At 40.5% G+C, this 22840-nt stretch overlaps 1 protein-coding gene and 1 pseudogene across 1 annotated transcript; both read left to right on the top strand.

Moving 5' to 3' along the window:
* The first annotated feature begins 1258 nt into the window (after positions 1 to 1258).
* Positions 1259 to 3997, top strand: LOC138436326 (ubiquitin-conjugating enzyme E2 E3-like; annotated as a pseudogene).
* Positions 3998 to 9300: 5303 nt separating this feature from the next.
* LOC138436325 (olfactory receptor 8S1-like) lies at positions 9301 to 11973 on the top strand. Its single transcript, XM_069581955.1, has 2 exons — positions 9301 to 10073; positions 11811 to 11973. Exons 1-2 carry the CDS (start codon positions 9301 to 9303, stop codon positions 11971 to 11973), a joined length of 936 nt encoding a protein of 311 aa, XP_069438056.1.
* Positions 11974 to 22840: the final 10867 nt, after the last annotated feature.

Genomic DNA, 22840 nt, shown 5'->3' with positions numbered 1-22840 from the left:
TATATTCCTCCTAAAAAAGAAAAGTCATGTGAGAAAGAACATATGGAATAGAAACAGACTCACAGACACAGAAAACAGACTTGTGGAGAGAACAAGACGGTGCAGGAGTAGGTGGACGTGGAGTATCTCTCTCTCCACAGATACATCAGGAATACACCTTCAGACACAGAAGTGCATGCAGAACAGCAGCTGAGAGCAGCTGTTCTGAAATGAATATATGGAAACGAATATATAGAACCAATGGAAAAGAATATATCAGTTCAGCTCAGTTCAGTCACTCAGTCATGTCCAACTCTTTGTGATCCCATGAATCACAGCACGCCAGGCCTCCCTGTCCATCACCAACTCCCGGAGTTCACTCAGACTCACGTCCATCAAGTCAGTGATGCCATCCAGCCATCTCATCCTCTATCATCCCCTTCTCCTCCTGCCCCCAATCCCTCCCAGCATCAGAGTCTTTTCCAATGAGTCAGCTCTTCACATTGGAAGAGTTGACTGGCCAAAGTACTGGAGTTTCAGCTTTAGCATCATTCCTTCCAAAGAACACCCAGGACTGACCTTCTTCAGAATGGACTGGTTGGATCTCCTTGAAGTCCAAGGGACTCTCAAGAGTCTTCTCCAGCACCACAATTCAAAAGCACCAATTCTTCGGCACTCAGCTTTCTTCACAGTCCAACTCTCACATCCATATATGACCACTGGAAAAACCATAGCCTTGACTAGACAGACCCTTGTTGACAAAGTAATGTCTCTGCTTTTTAATCAGCTGTCTAGGTTGGTCATAACTTTTCTTCCAAGGAGTAAGTGTCTTTTAATTTCATGGCTGCAGTCATCATCTGCAGTGATTTTGGAGCCCAGAAAAATAAAGTCTGACACTGTTTCTACTGTTTCCCCATCTATTTGCCATGAAGTGATGGGACCAGATGCTATGATCTTTGTTTTCTGAATGTTGAGCTTTAAGCCAACTTTTTCACTCTCCTCTTTCACTTTCATCAAGAGGCTCTTTAGTTCTCTTCACTTTCTGCCATAATGGTGGTATCATCTGCATATCTGAGGTTATTGATATTTCTCCCAGCATTCATGATTCCAGCTTGTGCTTTCTCCAGCCCAGCGTTTCTCATGATGTACTGTGCATATAAATTAAATAAGTAGGGTGACAATATACAGCCTTGACATACTCCTTTTCCTATTTGGAACCACTCATCATTAGTGAAATGCAGATAAAAACTCAATGAGATATCACCTCACACTGGTCAGAATGGCCATCATCAAAAATCTACAAACAGTAAATGCTCAAGGGGGTGTGAAGAAAAGGGAATGCTCTTGCACTGCTGGTGGGAATGCAAACTGACACAGCCACTATGGAAGGTGGTATGGAGATTCCTTTGAAAACTAGGAAACAAAAATTGAAAAGACACATGTCCCATTGTTCTTTGCAGCACTATTTATAATAGCTAGTAAATGGAAGCAACCTAGATGTCCATTGACAGATGAATGGATAAAGAAGTTGTGGTACATATACCCACTGGAATATTGCTCAGCCATAAAATGGAAGGCTTTGAGCCAATTCTAATGAGGTGGATGAACCTACAGAGTGAAGTAAGTCAGAAAGGGAAAAATAAATGTCATATTCTAATGCATATATATGGAATCTATAAAAATGGTACTGAAGAATTTATTTAAGGGCAGCAATGGAGAAACAGACATAGAGAATAGACTTATGGACATAGGAGAGGGGAGGAGAGGGTGAGATGTATGGAAAGAGTAACATGGAAACTTATATTACCATATGTAAATTACATAGCCAATGGGAATTTGCTGTATGGCTCAGGAAACTCAAACAGGGGCTCTGTATCAACCTAGCTAGAGGGATGGGATGGGGAGGCAGATGGGAGGGAGGTTCAAAAGGGAGGGGTTATATGTACCTATGGCTGATTCATGTTGAAGTTTGACAGAAAACAACAAAATTCGGTAAAGCAATTATCCTTCAATTTAAAAAATTAATTAATTAAAAAAAAGACTTGTGGTTGCCTAGGAGAAGTGGAGGGTGAGGGTTGGATTGGGAGTTTGGGACTAGCAGATGCAAATTATTATACAGAGAATGGATAAACAACAAAGTCCTATTGTATAGCACAGAGACCAATACTCAATATCCTATAATAAATCATAATTGTTAAATGTATACAGAGATGCTCAACTCAATAGCAACTAAAAAATATTAAGTTAAAACAGCAAAGAGATGGCATTCCACACCTGATAGATGACCAAATATTAGCTAACAATTATTTATGAAAGAAACTTACAAGGATTATAGTGAAAGTTACATCATCTCCATTGCATGTGTACTTGATCAAATTATACCTACATATAAAGACTCTGATGCTGGGAGGGATTGAGGGCAGGAGGAGAAGGGGACAACAGAGGATGAGATGGCTGGATGGCATCACCAACTCGATGGACGGGAGTTTGAGTGAACTCCAGGAGTTGGTGATGGACAGGGAGGCCTGGCGTGCTGCGATTCATGGGGTTGCAAAGAGTCGGACACGACTGAGCGACTGAACTGAACTGATACACTATGATCCAGATATATTCATCCAGGTATAATTCTCTAAAATATTATCATATACATTCTTGAGGAAACATGTATTAAATGTTTATTGCAGACAATCCTGTTCAACTTTCAATGTTCCACACTCTTGGCCTGGACTTCCTCGGCTTCCTGTTTGCCTTCCCTGCCTCTTCCTCACCTCCTCCAATAACCATAGCATCCAGGGACTGGGCTGAGCAGGCAGCAGAATTTTCCAAGAAATAAATTCTCCAAGATGTCCAATCTGGTGAATGTCTCATGATGAGAGCCACGGGCCGACGTGCTAATTCAGACATGGATTGGTGAAATCTAGCCACTCCAAAGCCTAAAAACAAGTGAGAAAAATTTTTGCCACCCAGGAAAAGAAAAGCACCACACTCTAGCAAAACCGCTGCTAAGTTATCCACTAGCACCGTAAGAACTCAGAAGGAACTAGCTGAAATAACCTTGATTCTCCCCTCCTAACTTGCTGGGCCAATGGAGACATTGATGAGTGGAAATCGATTACATTTGGTCCACCAGGTTCTGTATGTGAAAGTGATACGTTCTTTCTGGATATCACATTTTCATCTTACTGTCCACACCAAATATTTCTTTTAAATTTTTTATTTTATATTGGAATATAAGCTGGCTAAAATGTTTGGCTAATTTCAAGTGTATAGCAAAGTGATTCAGTTATACATATACATGCGTCTCTTCTTTTTCAAACTCTTTTCCCATTTAGGTTATTACGGAGCATTGAGTAGAGTTCTCTGTGCTACACAGTAGGTCATTTTGGGTTATCTATTTTAAATAAAGCAATGTGTGGCTTTCCCTCAGTGGTAAAGAATCAGCCTGCCAATGCAAGAGACTCGTGATTGATCCCTGATCCGGGAGGATTCCATGTGCCTTGGAGCAAATAAGCCCGTGTGTCAGAATTATTGAGCCTGTGCTCTAGAGTCCAAGAGCCACAACCACTGAGTCCACATGACACAACTCCTGAAGTCAGCGTACCCTAGGCCCTGTGCTCCCCCACAAAAGAGGCCACTGCAATGAGAAGCCCATGCACCACAAGAAAGTAAGCCGACACACTACTAAAGAATAGACTCCGCTCTCTGCAACTAGAAAACACAGCAATGAAGGCCCAACACAGTCAAAAATAAATAAATTTTTTTTAATATAATACAATGTTCTGCACCAGAACCTATAACAGCAACATCCACAGTCCAGGAATCATCTGTCTGGACATCCTTAAAGACAGAGTATCTTTGACAATTTCAAAGGTTTTGCTGTCAGTTTGTTCTTTTGACTGACTGCAACCCTGTGGATCCTCTGCTCAGCTGTATAGACATTCAGTATTTGATCAATAGAGCAGAAAATGACAGGATAACTGGTAAGTGAACCAAGAAATATACAACACAAATCACATAATTTCTGTGCAATGTTAAGGAACTGAAGGCATCTTATCAGGATGCTGCAAATCTTCAGAGCCTCTACTTAGAAACTCGGTGGACATCTTACACTGATTCTGCTCTCTGCTTTGTCCTTTGAAGACTGGGAGACTCCCCCAAAACATAAATGCTACCAAGAACAGAATTTTATAGCTATGGACACTTATGTTTAAAATGCCTACTTGCAAGTTGTTTCTTTCCTCTGTAAAAACATGTTTTTATTTCCTGAACCTATAAAATATTAGAGTGCGTTTTAGCCTAATTCATTATTTTCATGAAGTTATAAAAGACTGGAATCAAGATTGCCGGGAGAAATATCAATAACCTCAGGTATGCAGATGACACCACCCTTATGGCAGAAAGTGAAGAACTAAAGAGCCTCTTGATGAAAGTGAAAGAGGAGAGTGAAAAAGTTGGCTTAAAACACAACATTCAGAAAACTAAGATCATGGCATCTGGTCCCATCACTTCATGGCAGATAGATGGGGAAACAGTGGAAACAGTAACAGACTTTATTTGGGGGGGCTCCAAAATCACTGCAGATGGTAACTGAAGCCATGAAATTAAAAGGTGCTCGCTCCTTGGAAGAAAAGTTATGACCAACCTAGACAGCATATTAAAAAGCAGAGACATTACTTTGCCAACAAAGTTCCATCTAGTCAAGGCTATGGCTTTTCCAGTAGTCATATAGATGTGTTGGACTATAAAGAAAGCTGAGCGCCAAAGAATTGATGCTTTTGAACTGTGGTGTTGGAGAAGACTCTTGAGAGTCCCCTGGACTGCAAGAAGATCCAACCAGTCCATCCTAAAGGAAATCAATCCTGAATATTCATTGGAAGGACTGATGCTGAAGCTGAAACTCCAATACTTTGGCCACCTGATGCAAAGCACTGACTCATTTGAAAAGACCTTGATGCTGGGAAAGATTGAAGGCGGGAGAAGAAGGGGAAGACAGAGGATGAGATGGTTGGATGGCATCACCGACTTAATGGACACGAGTTTGAGTAAAGTCCAGGAGCTGGTGATGGACAAAGAAGCTTGGCATGCTACAGTCCATGGGGTCGCAAAGAGTCGGACACAGAGTGACTGGACTGAACTGAACTGATAAAAGACTAGGAATTATGTAACTTGTATTAAAATGCAGATATATTTCCAAGTATGCAGTTTAAGCTTTTGCAAAATAAAAAAGTTCTACTTTTTACTTTTGTCAGTTCATAATAAGATTTCCTATTACCATTTGTAGCTCAGAGAACACCTAACATACATCTCAAATATAAAAGAAACGCTTCTGAAGGTACTAAAAAATTGTTTTTTGCAACCTTATTTTTGGCGGTGGGAAATTGGAGATAAATTGGAGTTAGTTAGGCAATCTGTTTTAGAAAGATAAAGGCTAAGCTGTTACAGAAGAGATCCCAAAATAAAATGAATCAAACAAAATAAAAGCGTATTTTCTCCTAAATCCAGAGATGTATTAAAGAGTCCAGAGTTAAAAACCCAAGTTCCATCGATATTGTTGCTTTGTTATTTCCTAGGTATTTTTTCAATCAACCATCATTCAGTCAGTATCCCTGGGAAAGACTGATAATTTTTCATCAATACTTATCCTTCCCTTCTACCTTTGAACATGTCCATGTTTTAGACACTTGACTATTCATGTAATATGGAGACCACATTTTTCGGTCCCATGTGGTCAAAGGTGCATAACAGTAAATGAGTTGATAAATGCTGAAGCTGGATAATGGATACAGAAGGATTATTACACTATTCTTCTTACTCAGCATATTAAAAACAGAGACATCGATTTCTGACAAAGGTCTGTACGGTCAAGGCTAGGGTTTTTCCAGTAGGCACATATGGTTGTAAGAGTTGCACCATAAAGAAGACTGAACACTCAAGAACTGATGCTTTCAAATTGTGGTGCTAGAAAAGACTCCTGAGAGACCCTTGGACATTAAGATCAAACCAGTCAAACCTAAAGGAAATCAACAATGAATATTCATTGGAAGGACTAATGCTGAAGCTGAAGCTTCAATACTTTGACCACTTGATGCGAAGAGCCAACTCATTGGAAGAGACTTTGATGCTGGGAAAGACTGAAAACAAAAGGAGAAGGATGAAATGGTTAGATGGCATTGCCAACACAATGGACATGAATCTGAGCAAACTCCAGGAGACAGTGAAAGACAGGTGAGCTGAGGGTGCGGCAATCAATGGAGTTGCAAAGAGCTGGACACGACTTAGTGATTGAAAAACAATCCTTAAATTTTTCAATAATAAAAAGTTTTTATGACAGTTAAATTTTTTAAGCTTTTTTACCTTTATAAAATTGAAGTTAGATGATTTAAAACGTTCTGTTAATTTCTGCTATACATCAAAAGATTCTGGAATACATACATTCTTTTTTTATATTCTTTTCCATTATGCTTTCTGACAAGATATTGAAATACTTTTCTGTGTTGTACAGTTGGACCTTGTTATTTATCCATTTTATATATACTAGTTTACCCCTCTAACCCAAAACTTCTTACAGCTTTTAATCTATTTGGATTTTTGAGAATTACAATAAATTAATGAATCAATTTTGGATAACATAATAAATTTGTATTTTCTCCTGTTATCGTGAAAATATCTTTAATATAGTTTTTCACTTTTAAAATACCTTTTCCATATTGTATCTTTTATCATTGCACAGTCAGTTGCTTCAGTCATGTCCAACTCTTTGTGACCCTATGGACTATAGCCTGCCAGACTCCACTATCTATGGGATTCTCCATATAAGAATACTGGAATGGGTTGCCATACCCCCTCCAGGGGATCTTCCTGACCCAGTGATCTAACCCACATCTCTTGAGTCTCCTGCATTGGCAAGCATATTCTTTACTACTAATGCGACCTGGGAAGCCCAGCTTTTATCATTATATTTCTATAATCATAAATATTACTTAAATTTAACAAAAAGAGGACTTCCCTGGTGGCCCAATGGATGTAAATCTGCCTGCCAGTGAAGGGGACACAGGTCCAATCCCTTGTCAGATAAGACGTCACATGCTTCAGGGCACCTAAGCCCAGGCACCACAACTTCTGAGCTCTTCAATCTAGAGCCCACAAGATGCAACTACAGAGCCCACGTGCACCTCCTGAAACCTGCAAGCTCTAGGGCCCGTGAGCCAGAACTAATCAAACCCTGTACTGCAACTACTGAAGCCTGTGTGCCTATAGCCTGTGCTCTACAAGAGAAACCACCACAACAAGAAGCAACACTGCAACAGAGGGGTAGACCTGACCATCCGCAACAGAGCAAGTGTGCACATAGCAACGAAAACTCAGTGCGACCAAAAATACCAAAGTAGTTTCCTGAGACATACAGCAAATTCCCGTTGGCCATCTATTTTACATATGGTAATGTAAGCTCCACAGGGGCTCTATATCAACCTAGATGGGTCGGATGGGGGTGGGGTGGGGAGAAAGGAGGGAGGTTCAAAAGGGAGTGGATACATGTATACCTATGGCTGATTCATGTTGAGGTTTGACAGAAAACAACAAAATTCTGTAAAGCAATTATCCTTCAACTAAAAATAAATTTCTAAAAAAATATCAAACAAATAAATAAATATTGTTTTCAGTTAACAAAAACAGAAGGAAAGGAAGGAAGGAAGAGAAGAGAAGAAGGAAGGAATCCCAAGATTTAGAACTAAGAAATTTTAGAACTCTATATTTTTATCTTGAGAAATTCTTGGCCACCCAAGCGTACCTCTTAGATGATGCAACTCACTGAAACAAGAATAACACAGGGAAGAAATAGTTGGCCTAGGAACTCATTTAGATCAGTGCAGGCCTCCTATCTAAGGGCCTCTCTAAGGTCTAGAGCTGAGATCAAGTCCCTCTGGTCATTGTTAATTTGGAGGCAAAGTCAAGAAATCTTCCTGTTGGACAGAATGACTATAGGATATTTCCTTGCTCAGAAGCACCACCTCTGCATCTTCTAAAGGAAGAACAAAGTTCAGGGAAGCCCAGGAAGCCTTAACCATATTTGTGGCTTTTGCTCCAAGGTTGGAAAGGATGCCACTCAGGCAGCCTCCACTAAGAGCATCTCTTGTTGGCCTAGAGAACACAGGTGAAGACAAATATTATTCTCATTCAACTACATTTTCTCCTAAAACTATCCATTCTGAGAACTCGTGAGTGTAAAAGCCATAAATAGAGATCAGATTCTTATTTATCATCCTCCTGAATTACCCTTCGGGGGGGGAGAGGTGGACGCTTTTATCTTCCTTTGTTCTAGACTAAACCCTCTGTCTATTGTTCCACACGTTCTAGGTTGTCTTTTATCTCTCCTCTTTTTTCTTTACCATCTCTCTGATACACAGCAGGTGCTCCAAATTTGACTTGATTTTATCCAGATCCTCTGGTAAAAGCTCAGAGAATAGCACAGTCTTCATGGACTCTCATGTTAAATCCTGAGAGTACAGTACAAACACTGGGTATTATAACTTCACAGAAATCCCTTGGAGTCACTGATGTGCACAGCCATTGCCTCCAATTTGAGGGCTTCCTCCTGTCTGGTTTCTGTGAAACCAGCATCTCCGGGGCCACTTCCGCTTGTGTTGACACAAAAGGCAAAAAGGTTTCCATTTAGTATCAGAGATACCCATGGAAGACTGTCCCCTAATCTTCAGAATTTCTCAGCTGGAATAGACTTTAGAAACCATCTAGTTTTCCTGATTCGGGTGGTTTCCTTTTTTTTGGTAAGAAAGTCAAGTGAATTATTCATGAACTTACAGTGACAGAGGAAGGTCTTATGCCATCATCAGCTGTCACAATACCTCTGTCAATCATGCAAACATGCATCATGGACTACCAGCCAGATGGCCAGCCAACGTGTTTATTGCTTGCTCACTATGCCAGTGAGCCTTCCTGTGCTTTGAACTCCATTCTTTTTGGAACTGGAAACCGTACTTCTCAGTGCACTGGCGGCTATTTCCAACTCCCTTTGTTTCCTTCTCCAATCTCAATAATCTCTTTTTTTTCTCTCTTTCGTCTCTAAGTTTGATTCTCTATACTCTTCCTTCCCACTGTCTCCACCTTAGCCAATAGATTATTGCCCTGAGCTGGAAAGGGTTGATGAGGTCTGACATGGCAAGGTTGCCTCTGCTATACAATCCATTCTGGGTCAGCCCTGAAACTTATTCATGACACTTCATCCTCAGTAATGCTCTGAGACTCATAGCACACTGGAGCATTATTTTCTGTTCTTGTGCCTCTGAAGGGAATCTCTAATGCTCCATGGAAGCTGGCAACACAACCAGAGTCACTGTGTTTGTTCTCCAAGGACTATCCAACAACCCTCAGATCCAGGTAGTACTCTTTGTAACATTCCTGGTGATTTACCTCCTGACCCTCACAGGGAACCTGCTGATGCTGCTGGTGATCAGGACTGATTCCCACCTGCACACCCCCATGTACTTCTTCCTCAGTCACCTCTCCTTCCTGGATGCTTTCTATGCCTCAATCATGGTGCCAAAGCTGCTAAAGAACCTTCTTTCCAACTGGAAGACTATATCCTTCTTTGAATGTTTCACCCAGATCTCTTTGGTCATATTTTCTGGGGCCACTGAAGCTTGCCTCCTTTCGGTCATGGCCTATGACCGGTTCCAGGCTGTGTGCCGCCCGCTGCTGTATGTGGTGACTATGAACAAGAAGGTGTGTGCTGGCCTGGCAGGAGCCTCCTGGGCCATAGGAATGGGGACTGGCCTGCTTAACACCATCCTCCTGGCTCAGCAGGATTTCTGTGGCCCCAACCTCATCCACAGTTTTGCCTGTGAGCTTCCTCCAGTGCTCCTGTTAGCCTGTTCTGACCCCTACATTAGCATTGCCTCTATCCTGACCACCTTGGTGGTCCTGGGCCTTGGTTCTCTTGTCCTATTGGTGGGATCTTACACCTGTATTATCCTGACTGCTCTGGGGATCAACTCTGCCACAGGTTGGAACAAGATCTTCTCTACCTGTTCATCTCATTTTCTTGTGGTCACCACTTTTTATGGTTCAGGAATTTTCAGGTATGTCATTGCTATACCTTTGAATGTAAATGTGGGATATTTTTCACACTAAGTAAACTTTCTCTGTAGACAGAGCATTGCAGAGTAGCAGGAAAACAATTGTACTAGAATCAGTAGGCCTAGATTCTAGTTCTGGCTCTGTTCCTGATGTGTGAATTATTTTAAAAAATCCATTTTCTTTCTGAGGCCTCAATTGTCTACTCTGAAAAATAAGTTAATACAAGGAAGACTTTCTTACTTTCATTAACCTATGATTTTCAGAGTCATCAGAAGAAAATCACAGGGCCTCTGGTAGACATTTATTCAGTGCTAGACAAGAAAATAAAATAAAATACATCATCTTGAAACAGATGCCATTTCTCCTTCTTTCTGGAAGTTCATGTCTCCACAGATTATTTCTGGTTTATTTATTAGGCATCTACTATACAATAGCTCAACTTTAATATATATTACAACACAGGAGGAATATTATTAATGTCAACTTCTGATAAGAAACCTGAGTTTCAGGAGTAACCAAGTACCTTACAAAAGTTGCCAGAACCAGCTAGGAATGGAACCTAAATATAAGCCAAGTCTCCCTGACTCGAAACTGCAAGTTCTTTTCTACCATGTTTCTCTCAAACATAAACAGTTCCAGCTGATGTGTCCTTGCTTCCTAGGAAACAGTAACTAATGGCCTGTGCTCTCTACTAATGAAATGGAGATGGATTTACACAAATTGCTCTATACTTTTCTCACTTGTTTGTTACTTGGTAAGAGGTGTGGCATGGGAAAAAATAAAGAAAGCTCTAGGAGAGCTTATCTGAGCCTGAGGACAAATCTCTGCAGCTCTCTTTGTCTCAGTTTCCTCATTTGCCACAAGGGGGTACAAGATTTCTCCTACCTACTTCACAGATATGTTAGGAGGGATAATTTAAAAATTAAAAAATGACAGTAAAATGAATACCTTTTTTAATCAAGCACAGCAAACCCAAAAAGAACATTTCAATGATAATGGCACAATTGCAAAAAAAAAAAAAAAAAATTTATGCTTCTTTGGAAAATACTCTCAGTAACACTTAACAAGTTACATTCAAAATTTTAATCTTACTCTTGTGGATTCCTATCTCAAGCTAAACACAAAATTTTTATATTTCACTTTATTTACAAAGCTTAGCTTGTTTTCTAAACCAAAGACAAACATACGAAAAAGGACAAAATTTTATTCCACTACACATTATAAAAATAATGTGCTATGATTCTGAGGTAACTCCCCATAAATGTTTGGGGAAAATGACAACATTATTTGGACTAGGATATAGTTTTGTAAGGAATAATCATCATACGATGGGAATAAACAGCTGTATATATATATTAAAAAAAAGAAAAAGAAAGGAAAAACTCCTCATATTGTCATCATAATTATTGAGGAAAAGTACTTTGAAAAGTGAAGTGTTACAGAAATGCATGAAATTATTTTTTGTTCTAATCTGTAGCACTTGATATGCTACAGAACTTCCTTTTTCCTTGGGGCAGCTCCAATAATGTTTTGTATAATTCATCTATGGAGGTGTTTAAAGGCAGAAATGACAGACTTCTCACAGATAATAGTCATCTCTAGATGCTTCTACCAGTGATAGCTGACTCAGCCCTGAGCACCCTCTTTGCAGAGTCTGGGGTGGGATGAACCATGGCTGCCAACATCATTGTGGCCGCTGTCCTGAGCTCATTTTATTCCTTTGTGCAATTCTCTTCAAGGTACATGACTCCACCTTCTGGCTCAGCCCTGGAGCAAGTGCTATCCTTGCAGTACAGTGTGGTGACCCCACTACTGAACCCCCTTATCTACAGTTTGAAGAACCAGGAGGTGAAGGCAGCTCTAAGGAGGATGCTGACCAGGAAACCCAGGCTTACCTTCTAAGCAAGGCTCTACTGCTTCTTCATAATAAGAGGAAAAGTCATGGGAAAGAAGAGGAGATGGAGAGAGCTTCATCTCTAAGCTTAGTTACTTAGAGATGTTTTTCAGCGAGAAAAACAGAAGCCTTAGTTCCTCTGACCCTAGTGCCTTCCCGTAGTCAAGCAAGATGGGAAAACCTCCACAGAACTAATGGCAGCCATCCATAGAGGATCCAATCACCACACAAGAAAATCTTCTCAATAAACATCTGGACGATCATCAAAACACAAAACCAGAACCACTATCTATCCAGCAATTCCACTTGTGGGACTATATCCAAAGGAAATGAAAATACTAACTCAAAAAGTTATCTGCACCCCCATGTTCATGGCAGCATTATTTGCAATACCCAACACATAGGAAGAAACTAGGTTTCCTTGATGGATGAATAGATAAAGAGGCATGGATAAAGTAATGGAACATCACTCATTCATTAAAAAAAAAAAAGGAGAAACTCTACCATTTGTAACAACATGGGTGGATTGTGAAGGCATTATTATGCTCAGTGAGATAAATCAGACAAAGACAGACAAATACAATATGATCTCACTTACATGCAGAACCTAGGGAAAAGCTGAACTCATAGAAAAAGAGATCAGACATGTAGTTACCAGGAGTGGATGGTAGGAGGAAAGTAAAGTAATTAAAAGGTACAAATTTTCAGGGTAAGATAAGTCCTAGGTGTAATGTACAATATGAAGATTGTAGTTAATACCACTGTATGATGTGTAGGAAATCTGGTAAGTGAGTAAATCCTAAGAATTCTCATCACAACGAGAAAAGTTTTTACTTTCTTTTTCTGCTTGCTTTTCTGTATATAACATCTTTATGAGATGATGGAATTTTTTTGAGGAATAGAAAAGAGGTTTATTTCAGTCAAACTGAGGATTATCACCCAAAAGACAGCCTTTCAGATAACTCTGAGAAAGTGCTCTGTTTAACCATTTTTTTTAGCATAGACATATACCTTACCAGAACACAGAATACCCATCAAAGATGACCTGGGAATATTCTTTCAAGGTTCCAAAAGAGATAGGTTTAGTAAATATCGAGCGAGATAGCAGGACCCTGGTGTCTAGGAAGAGAACCTTATCTTCAAGAGATTAAATATGGATGTCATAACATAAATATGGATGTCTTCTCGGTCTGTCCATGGGGCCCCTCGCTTGTCTTCCCCCCTGCTGCCCATCAGGGAGGGTGAGGAAGGCAGGGGTTGGGTGTGTGGCCTCTGGCCCTGATCTTCGGTCTCCTGCTGTCCCTTGCCTCGGGGCGTCAGTGGGGGCCGTTGGTCTTCTTTATCCTTATCTTCAAAACAGACATTCTTTACCTTAAGGTTAAAAATCAGACATGCCATGATGTGGCAGGTTTTTGACAGGCTCTTCAAGTTCACACAAACTTCAGGCTGAACCATGTATAAGGCAAAATGACTCCCTCAAAACTCAACATATGAAATTTTCTCCATCAGAGGGAACTTTCAAGATTTTCCCAGTTAGAAGTTTCAAGATGATGAATATTAACTGAACATATTGCAATACTCATTTATATATGTATATCGAGCCACTCTGCTATATGCCTTGAACTTATACATTAACGTATGTCAGTTATCTCTCCATAAAACTAGGGGGGAAAAGTAAAGACTATCTTCACAGCTCCACCAGCCATTTCCACAGCCACTGCTTCTCTCTCTCGTTTCGTGCCTGTTCCACCCCTCCTCTTTTGTCCTTCCCTCACTCTTTTACTTTTGTCTATGCACAAAGTGGAAATCTGACCACTAGCAAATTTCCCACTTCATACTGTGAGGGTCCCGTCTTAATACTGAGATCCAACTCCTACTTGGTTCCCACACTGAAAACTACCTGGCAGAATCTAAAGCTCCAGAGTAACCTGGAAAGAAGTGAAATAAAATAAGTGTGTCATCTGTATTTTTCTTAACTAGAAATACCTAAATCAGAACATAACAAATAATAAATCCTGAATAACTATTTGTTGATTAAGGAAAGCATGAAGGAATGAATGATCAGTCTGTCTCAGGAGTCCATTCTCTTGCATGATCCTAGGAAATAGGAGGGCATATTTTCCTCTAAAGCATAAGCCCTGAGAGCAAAATCCTGTCTAATGATTCTGTACGTAGTCCTATCACTTAATTGTCTCTCAATTAGTGTGTAAAAAAAAAATGAATGAATGAATGAATGAGAGAGAAGGGAGAGAAGGAACATATGAAAAGAAATATTTAATTTTGTCCAATAAAATTCCTGCCTTCACAACAATATACATGTCAGCAGAAAGTAGCATGAAAGAGAGATCAGGATAGAAAGAGAGAAAAAGAGCCCATATTTTGCGACACCACTGAGGGTCATACTCATAAGAGCTTGCTGAAACACGTGCACTCCGTCACCCCAGCCCGAGTCTCTCCACCACCCACCTGAGCCCAGACCATTTGAGATCCCTGACTTAGCTCAAGACTTGTTCCAAGCCTAAAGGAAGGAGAAGCAGTTGGAGAAAGTAAAACAAAAGCTCAGCTACCAGCCCATCTCCCATTCAGCTCCAAAGAGAGCTCCTTGAAAGACAACAGCAGTTGTTCCATCCAAAAACAGACAGGTCTACAACAGCTGAGACCACTTCTATGCCAGCTCCCTGATTTCTATCTGTTCTCGATCCTTTGACCCTTAGACTACGATCTTCTCTGCAACTGCCAGTTTTCTTCAGCAAAGCCCTCTGAAAATCATGGCCTCATTTGTGGCACACTAACGGGAAATTTCCAAGATGAAGATATTTCTCTATAGAATGAGGCCAGGGCTAGGAGCTGAGCAAAACAGTCCCAGCTTAGGTAGCATTTCTGTTCTGACCTGTTGGTCCTACATTTTCCAGAGCATATGCCTTCCTGAGGGTGTCAGTTCAGTCACTCAGTCGTGTCCAACTCTTTGGGACCCCATGAACTGCACCAGGATTCCCTGTCCATCACCAACTCCCGGAGCCTACTCAAACTCATGTCCATCACGTTGGTGATGCCATCCTACCATCTCATCCTCTGTCATCCCTTTCTCCTCCCACCTTCAATTGTGCCCAGCATTAGGGTCTTTCCAATAAGTCAGTTATTCGCATCAGGTGGCCAAAGTATTGGAGTTTCAGCTTCAGCATCAGTCCTTCCAATTAATTTTCAGGACTGATTTCCTTTAGGAATGACTGGTTGGATCTCCTTGCAGTCCAAGGGACTCTAAAGAGTCTTCTCCAGCACCACAGTTCAAAAGCATCAATTCTTCAGTGGTAAGCTCTCTTTATAGTCCAACTCTCACATGCATACATGACTACTGGAAAAACCATAGCTTTGACTAGACAAACAAAGGGCATGAGGGTGTAACTGAGGCAAAATAATAAGCAGATTGTGAGATCAGTGGAGGAATGGCCATTCAATCCTTCCCTCCCACACAACCACACACAGGGATTATTCCTACAACCCTGTAGACTTGGAGGAAAGCCTTTCACCCCATGACTAAAGAGGGAAATGCACACCTCTGAGAGATGTGTCACATTGTGTTCAAATTCAGACCAAAGTCATAGGATGAATATCAAGTTATTTCCTGTGACTTATTTTTCATTAAGTATAGGAAAGGGATGCCCTGTCCACCACTTGCCTGGCCCTATATGTCCATAAACAGGCTGAGCCTCCATTAAGGAGCTGCTGGTCTCTGAGACAAGTGAAACATGGCCTAAATGCCAAAATGCCCAGTGGGTATATAGGGTGTAGGTGCTTTGTGGGTGCCAAGTCGCTTCAGCCATGTCTAGCTCTGTACGACCCTACAGACTGTAGCCTGCCAGGCTCCTCTGTCCATGGGATTCTCCAGGCAAGAATACTAGAGGGGTTTACCATGCTCTCCTCCAGGGAATCTTCTCAACCCAGGGATCGAACCCATGCCTGTTAGGTCTCCTGCATTGGCAGGTGGGTTCTTTAGCACTAGAGCCACCTGGGAAGACCAGGTATATAGGGGAGAATGAGGGAATTAGAAAAATAAAACTTGGCTAATACAGAAAAGGGAAATTTAAAGTTTTGGAATACTAGATTGTCAAAGCAGGAAAAGATCTCAGGAAAATCACTAGACCAAAATCTTCGTTTAATAATGAGGAAACTGAGCCACAGAGACAGAGATGACTTAACCAGCTTCGGACCATCAGTGAAAAGCAGAAATAGATTTAGGACTCAAATCTCCTGATTACCCTTCTTCACATTTTTCATAATCAAATTAGAATAAAGTTCTGCAAACATGGTCCTTAATGACCAACCAACTAACAAGAAGGAGGAATGAAATATAGAGTCCCAACCACAAGGCCCCAAGGGTCCAGGTTCTTCTATTGCTCAGCTCTCCTCATCTAGTGGTTCTCAGAAAGAGTTCCTCTCACAGCAATTTGTAAAGGGTGTTTTCTTATCTCAGAGGTAAGGAAATACCTCAAAGCTGCCTCAGGTCATTCATTTCAGATTCTTTGAGCTCCTGCCCTTACTGTCCTTTTACCACCCCACAACTTTACCTGTCAGAATCCCACCAATACTTCAAAACAAGCTTAAATCTCACTCCTCTCATGAATCTTTCCTTGAGTGCTTTTTCCCACAACCCGCCCCCCCCCACCAAATATAAATTATCTTTCCTCTTATGAACATTTAGGGCACATTTCTAATCTAATGATACTTATGATACTATATCTTATACTTTAATTACTTCTTAATGTTTATCTTATCTTCCCTACTATTCCTTGACGGAAGAGATGCTTTTAGCCAACATTAGATCCCCTCCATCTAAACGTGGAGGTGACGGAATACTAGTTGAACTATTTCAAATTCTAAAATGATGTTGTTAAAGTGCTGCACTCAATATGCCAGCATATTTGGAAAACTCAGCAGTGGCCACAAGACTGTAAAAGGTCAGTTTTCATTCCAATCCCAAAGAAGGGCAATGCCAAAGAATGTTCAAACTACTGTACAATTTCACTCATTTCACATGCTAGCAAGGTAATGCTCAAAATACTTCAAGCTAGGCTTCAGCAGTATGTGAACTGAGCACTTCTAGATTTACAAGTTGAGTTTAGAAAAGGCAGCAGAATTAGTGATCAAATTGCCAACATCCCCTGGATCATACACAAAGCAAGGGAGTTCCAGAAAAATATTTACTTCTGCTTCATTGTCTACACTAAAGCCTTTGACTGTGTAGCTCACAAAAAAACTGTGGAAAATTCTTAAAGAGACAGGAATACCAGACCACCTTACCAGTGTCCTGAGAAACCTGTATGTGGGTCAAGAAGCAACAATCAGAACCGAACATGGAACAATGAACTGGTTCAAAATTGGGAAAGGAGTATGACAAGGTTGTATACTATCACCTTGCTTATTTAACTTATGTGCAGAGTACATCATGTGAAATGTTGGGCTGAATGAATCACAAGCAGGAGTCAAGATCACTGGGAGAAATATCAACAACCTCAGATATGCAGATGATACCACAGTAATGGCCAAAAGTGAAGAGGAACTAAAGAGGCCCTTGATGAAAGAAAAAGAGGGAAAATGAAAAAGCTGTCTTGAAACTCAACATTCAAAAACATTAAGACCATGGCATCAGTCCCATCACTTCATCACAAATAAAAGGGGAAAAAGTGGAAGGAGTGACAGCTTTTATTTTCCTGGGCTCCAAAATCACTGCGGACAGTGACTTCAGCCATGAAATTAAAAGATGCTTGCTCACTGGAAGGAAAGCTATGACAAACCTAAATAGCATGATGCTAAAAAGCAAACACACCACTTTACCAGCAAAGGCCTTATACAGTCAAAGCTGTGGATTTTCTCATGTATGGATGTGAGAGCTAGACCATAAAGGAGGCTGAGCGACAAAATTTGATGCTTTCAAATTGTGTTGCTGGAGAAGACACTTGAAAGTTCTTTGAACTGCAAGATCAAACCAGTCAACCCTAAAGGAAATCTACCCTAAATATTCTTTGGAGGACTGATGCAGAAACTAAAGCTGCAATACTTTGGCCATCTGATGTGAAGAGCCAACTCATTGGAAAAGAACCTGATGCTGGCAAGATTTAAGGCAAAAGGAGAAGGGGGCGACAGAGGGTGAGATGGTTACATACCATCACCAACTCAACAGATGAGAATCTGAGCAAACCCCAGGAGACAGTGGAGGACAGAAGAGCCTGGTGTGCTGCAGTTCATGGGGTCCAAGTGGGTCACAAAGAGTCAGACAAGACTTAACAACTGAACAATAACAACAATAAGATCCTCTCCATAGTTCTTTGAATAATCTAGGTGATCAATGAAACTTTGTTGAATTGAACTGATACAGGAAGGAATCTCCATCCTTGAGTTGTTACAAGTTGAGTCCATTTCCTCTTCAGTGGAGATGAAGGTGGCTATGAGCCATGGCCATGTCTACCTCTCCACTCTATTTCCTCCCTTGTCCTCTGGGGAAAAAATATACCCAGCCACTCAAAATCAGGCCCTTTATTCAGGATACCATCTAGCCATCTCATCCTCTGTCGTGAATAAAGGGCCTGATTTTGAGTGGAATACAGGTGGAATACACTGTTGTAGTGCCTTCAGGGGGACTGTTGTTGTTGTTCAGTAGACTTCCAAGATTTTCTACAAATAACTTAAAGCCACAAGTTATATCATTTCTAACTCTCTGTGGTTTCTAGCCAAACCAACAAAGTGCTTAGGTTACAGTCCTGAAGAGACCCTTCATAGCTTACCTAAAGTTTCTAGTCTTAAGTTTTATTAAAAGCAATAATATGTATTAACTAGCAATATTTGTGTGATCACCAGCAGCTCTGAATTTGCATGTGATGCAGGAGACCTGGGTTTGATCCCTGGGTGGGAAAGATCCCCTGGAAAAGAAAATGGCAAACCATTCCAGTAGTCTTGCCTGTAGACAAGGACAGAGGAGCCCAAGGACAGAGGAGCCTAGCGGGCTACAGTCCATGGGGTCGCAATGAGTCAGCCACAACTGAGCAACTTTCACTTTCTTTCAAAACCAAGAAAAGATATCCTTTTCATCACTGTTGTTCAGTTGCTCAGTCATACCTAACTTTTTTCAGTGCCATGGACTGCAGCAAGCCATGCTTCCTTGTCCTTCACTACCTCCCAGAGTTTGCTCAAACTCGTGTCCATTGAGTTGATGATACCATCCAGCCATCTTATCCTCTATCATTCCCTTCTCCTCCTGCCCTCAATCTTTCCCAGTAACAGGGTCTTTTCCAATGACTCAGCTCTTCGCATCAGGTGGCCAAAGTACTGGAGCTTCAGCATCAGTCCTTCCAATGAATATTCAGAGTTTATTTCTTTAGGATTGACTGGTTTGATCTACTTGCTGTCCATAGGGGAAAGAAAGAAAGTAAGAAAACTTTCTTTTCTTTCTTTTTTTTTTTCCAGTCCATAGGGGAAGGGAATGTAAAAGCAGGAAGTCAAGAAATACCTGATGCAACAGTCAAGTTTGACCTTGGAGTACAAAAGAAGCAGGCAAAGGCTAACAGAGCTTTGTGAAGAGAATGCACTGGTCATAGCAAACACCATCTTCCAACAACACAAGAGACAACTCCACACATGACATCACCAGACGGTCAATACTGAAATCAGAGTGATTATCTTCTTTGCAGCTAAAGATGAAGAAACTCTAAACAGTCAGCAAAAAAAAAAAAAGACCTGGAGGTGACTGTGGCTCAGAACATGAGCTCCTTAATGAAAAAGTCAGACTTAAATTGAAGAAAGTAGGGAAAACCACTAGGCCATTCAAGTATGACCTAAATCAAATCCCTTATGATTATACAGTGGAAGTGACAAATAGATTCAACAGATTAGATCTAACAGATAGAGTGCCTGAAGAACTATGGACGGAGGTTTGTAACACTATACAGGAGGTGGTGACCAAAATCATGCCCAAGTAAAAGAAATGCAAGATGGTAAAATGGTTGTCTGAAAAGGCCTTACAAATAGCTAAGAAGAGAAGAGAAGTGGAAGGCAAAGGAGAAAGGGAAAGATATACCCATCTGAAGGCAGAGTGCCAGAAAATAGCAAGGAGAGATAAGAAAGCCTTCCTAAGTACACAATGCAAAGAAATAGAAAAAAAAAAAAAAATAGAATAGGAAAGACTACAGATCTCTTCAAGAAAACTAGAGACACCAAGGGAATATTTCATGCAAAGATGGGCACAATAAAGGACAGAAGTTGCAAGAACCTAACAGAAGCAGAAGAGATTAAGAAGAGGTAGCAAGAATACACAGAAGAACTATACAAAAAAGGTCTTAAACCTGGATAAACACAATGGTGTGTTCACTCACCTTCAGCCAGACATGCTGGAGTGTGAAGTCAAGTGGGCCTTAGGAAACATTACTACGAACAAAGCTAGTGGAGGTGATGGAATTCCAACTGAGTTATTTCAAATCCTAAAAGATGATTGTGTTAAAGTGTTGCACTTGATATGTCAACAAATTTGGAAAACTCAGCAGTGGCCACAGGATTGGAAACAGTCAGTTTTTATTCCAGTACCAAAGAAAGGCAATGCCAAATAATTTTCAGGGTCACTGAAAAAGGGTCAAAAGTTCAGAGCATCAGTCACGCATCCCTGGAGATCAGTCCTAATGTCCAGTGGTGTCAATACAGGGCCCAGGGCTCAGAGATGAGTTAGCTTCATGGGGGTACAAAGAAGCAAAACAAGGTAGCCACAGGGAAGAGGAATTCCAGGAATAGAAAGAGGGCAGAAGCAGCAAAGGCAGCAAGTATTTCCAACTTCTCACAGAGCCACTGATCCAGCTTCTCAGAGCAGAGTATATCATAGGCCAACCTGATCAAGAAGAAGAGGACAAGGCAAGTTGACTGACAGGATCTCAGCTCAACTTTCATTTAGCTTTGTCTCCTAGAAGGCTGAGGTGGAAGAGTATGGGTGAAAGTTAAAACCAAAAAGATTTTCCTGGCCACGTGGCAAGGAACACTGTGCCACCGCCATTTTTTTTTAACTCCAAGAAAATTGTAGGGCCGTGGTACAAAGAACTTGCCTTAGGGTTTACGTCTAAACAAGCCGAATTAAATGTGCAAGACTTGCTGAAGGAAACCCTGGATCTCAGCCCTCTGTTAGGGAAACCTTGTTAGGAAAATTGTTAAACAGCAGTGAAGTAAATGAGACTTGAAAACTGGAAACCTGAGTTGTTTTGAGGACTCCATTCTATCTTAAAAGACCAAGAAATACAGAGAAAGGGGTATGGTGCTAGGATTAAAGTTCTGAGAAAAAGGACAGAGGGTAAAGGAGGAAACAGATCGGGGACTCACCAGGAGTTAATTCCTACTTTATCCAGAACCTTCTTGACATCCATAATGTCATCAGTAAGGTCATCAACCAGGAACTCTGGCAGGAGTTATGGAAGGGAAATGAGAGACCTAAGTGTTACCCAGAAAAGTAATGAGCATCCCTCTTCTCTAGTCCTGCTCTAAACTAGAGGTTTATGCCTATTGCCTTTTATGTGAGAAATCCAATACAGTAATATCTTCCCCTTGTAAGGACTCCCTTCACTTCTCTGGGGCATCTCCAGAGGAATTCTCAACTTAATCAAATGAATTACTCTGGAAATATAGGGTATTAGATTTCAAGATCCCCAAACAGCTCAGATCATCTACCAGTGAACTTTATGGGACTATTGGTAGATTTGGTGGTAATGACAAATTCTAAGAGCCTCTTACTCAATACAATCAGTTCAAGTCCCACGGCTGATGTCAGGTCCTAGGCAACGAAGCCAGAGGTGTGCTTGACACTGAAAAAAGAAATTATCCCAGAAGTAGACAATCTTAAAAAAGAAAATCAAAGTTGGATGCTCACACTTTCCACTTCCACGTCTTAGTGCAAACCAACAGTGAATAAAACACCTAAGAGACTGGCATACAGATATACATATAGAAAATGAAATTGAAGGAAGTTTTCAGAAATAAACCCACCCATCTATGGTAAACTGATTTTAGACAATGATCAACAACATTAAATTGGGGAAAAATGCTGTTTTCAACAGTGCTAGGCAATTGGCTACCCCGTGCAGAGGAATGAAATTGGACTGTTTCCTCCTTCCATATACAAAAAATAACTCAAAATACACAAAAGGCTTAAATGTAAGAAGTAAAATTACAGTCAAAACCCTGTATCCACAGGTTCCATATCATTGGATTCAACCAACTCTGTACTGAAAATATTAGAAAGAGGAAATTACAAGAAGTTTGTAAAGGCAAAAGTTGAATTTTCCATGTGCCAGCAAATTTTTATTGATACATAACATTTACTTTGTATTACAACATTTATATAGCATTTATACCTTATTAATTATTATAAGTAACCTAGAGATGATTTAAAGCATACAGGAAGATGTACTTAGGTTACATGCAAACACTATACCATTTGTATTATAAGAGACTTGAGCATATGTGGATTTTGGTATGCTCAGTGTCCTTGAACCAACCCTCCACAGATACCGAGGAATGAATGTAGAAATGTTTCAGTGAAACATGGGGATAAACCTTTGCAATCTGGGTTTAGTGCTGGTTTCTTAGATCTGAAAGAAAACCACAAGCAATGAAAGAAAAGAAATAAATTGGATTTCCTCAAAGTTAAAAACCTTTGTGCATCAACAGTTACAATTCAGAAAGTGAAAATATAGCCCAGAGAATGTAAGAAAACATCTGCACATTATATATCTGATGAATTTTTATCCCAAGAACTTGACCAACAACATAAAGACAAACAACCCAAACTTAAAAATGGATAAATGACTTCAACAGACTGTTCTCCACACAAGACATACAAATGGTCACCAA

Source organism: Ovis canadensis, chromosome 3, assembly GCF_042477335.2.
Source record: "Ovis canadensis isolate MfBH-ARS-UI-01 breed Bighorn chromosome 3, ARS-UI_OviCan_v2, whole genome shotgun sequence".
Lineage (NCBI taxonomy): Eukaryota > Metazoa > Chordata > Mammalia > Artiodactyla > Bovidae > Ovis > Ovis canadensis.
This window is presented reverse-complemented; position numbering and strand designations above follow the sequence as displayed.